The sequence below is a fragment of the Acanthisitta chloris genome, unplaced genomic scaffold (assembly GCF_000695815.1).
Source record: "Acanthisitta chloris isolate BGI_N310 unplaced genomic scaffold, ASM69581v1 scaffold25668, whole genome shotgun sequence".
Lineage (NCBI taxonomy): Eukaryota > Metazoa > Chordata > Aves > Passeriformes > Acanthisittidae > Acanthisitta > Acanthisitta chloris.
Genome location: NW_008687932.1, coordinates 38,843 through 42,825, shown reverse-complemented (window position 1 = coordinate 42,825; position 3,983 = coordinate 38,843). Strand labels below are relative to the sequence as shown.

The 3,983-nt window shown below is 40.0% G+C and overlaps 1 protein-coding gene across 1 annotated transcript in view; it reads right to left on the bottom strand.

The window, feature by feature from the left end:
* Positions 1 to 230: 230 nt before the first annotated feature.
* The window catches only part of LOC103808072 (calcineurin-binding protein cabin-1-like), a 7,912-nt gene continuing 4,159 nt past the window's right edge, over positions 231 to 3,983 (bottom strand). Inside the window, exons 3-4 of the mRNA XM_009080837.1 lie at positions 2,150 to 2,376; positions 231 to 1,648 (exon numbers count right to left, since the gene is read on the bottom strand). Of these exons, the coding sequence (XP_009079085.1) occupies positions 1,505 to 1,648; positions 2,150 to 2,376 (371 nt within the window). The 3' untranslated portion in view covers positions 231 to 1,504. The remainder of the gene's footprint in view (positions 1,649 to 2,149; positions 2,377 to 3,983) is intronic.

Genomic DNA, 3,983 nt, shown 5'->3' with positions numbered 1-3,983 from the left:
GAATTCACATCATGACTTGGTGAGGAAGTGAACCCATCGCAGGCAAAACTGGCAACACTGGCAGAACTGGGTTCTGGTCTGCCAAACCCACATCAAGAGCTCTGGCAGTCTTCAGAAAATAAAGGTGCTTCCATTCTGTCCCTCCACCCCTTTCTTTCTTACCCATGAAACAAAAAGGAGTGGAGTAATCTTTTTCCTTTTGCCCTCTCAGATGAACAGAGACAACTGTACATTTCAACTTTATTAAAAAAGAACCCAAAAGTTTATACAAAGCTCTGCATTTTACAGAAAACCACCCCCCCAAACACAAAGAAAACCGACATTGCAAGCTGTATGCATTTTCTGTTTTCATATACATACATATATATATGTACATACACATATATATATGTGTGTGGGCGCACGCGTGTGTATATATAGTGTGTGACGTATTTTTTTTGCATGGTTTGCATTCATTATTTTACAAACTTAACATTCAGTAGAAAAAAAAAAAGGATCTTTTTACCATTATTTTCTCATATAAATAACTGTGAGCAGTCCCTCTGCAGGTAAGATAAAAAACACCTTTTCGTGTCATTCTGTAAAAAACAGACATTACTGAAATGGTACTGAAATCTTTCAAGTTTTTTCAATACCACCATAAAAATATCATCTAGCCCCCAATTCAAAATGCTTGTCCAAGGCATTAGAAGAGAAAGGACTGTAAGACAATTCTGGAAAGATCAGTTCTTTAAGCCAACATTCAGGTAGATAATTTTTGCTGGACCTCGTACATTGGTGTGAAATGAGCACAAACAGGAGACCAAGCTCTCTGTCTCCCTGGAAAAGCTGGTTCTTTGTCTATTGTCACTGAGTCAAATTCCAATGAAGCACCCAGCAGTGTGAAGGAGCTGACAGACTCCCAGCTCGACCTCCTCACCCTATGACAAAGCCACTGACTTTCTTGATGCAATTAAAACCTCTACCAGCTCAGCAAATTTTTCCTACTCCATTCACCCTAAAAGGAGCTGTTGGACTAATCATGGCATGGTTAGACAGACATCAGGTTGTTGAATTACTGGGAGAAAACTTAGCCAGAGGGGAAACTGTAAGACAACTAAAAGGAAGAAAACACTATAGAAAAGAGCTACTGGAGTGACTCCCAAGGCTCTGGTTTGAAGAAGCAGGAACAGTAGAGAGATATGAATTGCAGCTGAAAACATCCTTGTGTTTACTGAAGTTACTGGTGACAGCGTGATCCAAAGTAATTAACTGCTTGGTGATCCAAAGTAATTAACTGCCTGGTAAACAATCATTCTTTCCGTCAAGCACCATGATGGGGAGAATGGCGAAGACTCTGAAGGCAATACAAGTGGTTGTGGTGATAACAAAGGTAATGAAAGTGAAGAAAACAATGATGCCAATTAAATGGAGAGTAATGCCAATGAAGATGTTTCAACTTCCAGAGATGCTGGCAACAAGAAGAATGGTTATATGGTTGGTGTTGATGATGGCCAGAATTCGCTCATATGTCCATGTAGTCATCATCTTCATCAGTATCACTTTCCAGTGAGGACTCCTGGCTTGAGGTCTCTAAGATTTCCAAAGCTGGCTGACAAAGGCTCTCCTTCTTTACATTCGCTGCAGACTGAGCAGACAAAATAGCAGACTGATCCCAAAAAGAGAGAGAGAGAATATATTGCTAAATAGTCAGGATAACCCATGATCACCGGGATAAAAGCTCACTGGTTGCTATTCCTTCACATTCAATATCTCTCTTATTTCTATGAAAGATATGTCACCCTAATGTGAAACAACATAACATTTACCAGGAGGCTTCCCCACAGTTAATGTTCTGGCAGCTTCCACTAACCTAAGAACTGCAATGGATGCACAAGCTCCCTCAGCCAGTTTTAAAATTCTTTCCAATTCCCTCAGGAAAGGGATAAGGACAAGAATAGCTGTGATTTCACCCATGGCCAATATCTCACCAGTCCTTAAAAAAACTGGCTCCTGCTGGCTCCAGCTAGCATCTTCTTCCACTGCTTATACTACCTCTGGTTATGAACTGGGGACATGAACTGTTGTGTCTTTCATACAAGTATTTTATTGAGGGGAGAATTAAGATAAAAACAATCATCTAAAAAAATTACTGTTTCCCTTTTATTACCTTTAATTTTTGCTTGGTCTCTTCTGAAATGCTGCCCTTTGGAGAAAGGAGGGTGGGAGTGGGTGGAGTGACAGTGATCTCAGGTGGAAATTTGGTGACAGATGAAGGTATGAAAAGCTTTGGCATGTTGGGCAGAATGCGAGTTTTTACTCGGGTGCCATCTGTCTTGTTCTGCTGACTTCCCAAAGTCTGTGAACTGGAGCTGAGTTCAGGCTTGGAACTGGAGGCTAAACAGAAAATAGTAAGAAAAAACATGTTAGGAAGTTATCTAGGATTTCAGATGTCAAAGAAGAGGGAACACTTCATTGTTAGAAATATGGATGACTCAAAAGGCCTTTCTTCAAGTCTTGTGTTAATCAAAGCTTAGAACCAAAAGAAAGTACCTCAAGACTCTATAATGACAATGGAAACCACCAACAATTGAAAAATATCTTACTGGACATCAGAAACTCAATCTGACCAAGCATGACAAGTGGCAGTGCAGCACTGACCCACCTACACTTAGAAGGCTACTACAAACACCATCTCCCCTCTTGTTTCAGATGCAATCATCTCATCTTTGCATTCTGTCTCTCCATTCGGTAATGCAACAAATAAAGCTCCTTAGCTTTACATACGAGTCTTAATTTCCTCCACCACAGCATTGCCTCTTTAATTATTGAGAGAGGAACTCTTCAACAATTTAAGAAAAATATATGGTAACACTCGTCAAAATATCCTCATTACTCTGCATATCCTGCTATAAAACCCTACTTGCTGTGCTCATGCCACTGTCTCCCACACTAGTTAGCATCATTTCCACATTCTTCCCAAGTGTCTCAGCTTGTGGTCTTTACAATGCAAACTTGCTCAGAGAGTTAAGCACATCTCATAAGCACATTCTCATAAGAGTTAAGCACATCTCATAAGACAGATCCAGCCCTTCCCTAGGCACCATCACATTACAAAATGATACATACACAACAATAACCAGCAAATGACAATGCTTTCGCCTTAAAAACTGAAAATCTGTTAAAAGAGATTTCTGGATTCTCACTAATAATGCTACTTCATATGGAGTCAAAATTATTTTCTAAAGAAGCTATATAAATGAAAACACCAGAGCCTTTCTCGGTCTGGCAATAATGACAGGTGTCAGTATTGTCAAATCCATCTCCAGGAGATTTCTGGAACACACATGGCCACTTACACACAGCAAAATAAAGCGCCAGTTTCCTGATGCTGTCCTCAGAAACAAGCAGCAGCAGAACAAAGTACTACGGGATGTAAAATTGAATTGTATGTTCCCAACTGTACACAAGAATGCAAGAGCTGCCACGACAGATGAGGCATGGCTTTCCATCAGGGTCAGTGACCCATATCCATGGGCAGCCAATCCTTTCAGGCAGTAATCAGACACAGGATAATCTGCTTCTCACAAATAAGGAAAAACAAGGTATCCCAAACATGAATATCTAGATTGTACTTGCCTGAAATAACAGGTTTTACATTTTTTTCAATTAAAACACCAACTCCTACTTCTCTTGGGAAGAGGGCAGAGGAGGGATAGAACATATTAACTGCTGTAATGCTGGCTTTTATGGCTACTCAGACTGAGTCAGGCTTTGTGAAAAATCATTTCCTTCTGCTAAATATTCCAACAGTGTAATCCAAAGTGTTATCATAGTGCCCCATATAAGATTTCAATTAAAAGAAAAATTCTGCTTTAAAGGATGAACACACTGTACTGCATGATAGCCTCGTATTGGGACCTTTTTCATTTGGCTTTGCTGCCAAGGTATTTAGCATGCAAGACATGCACCAAAAAGAATTACCATTAGGGGAGGACAAGGCA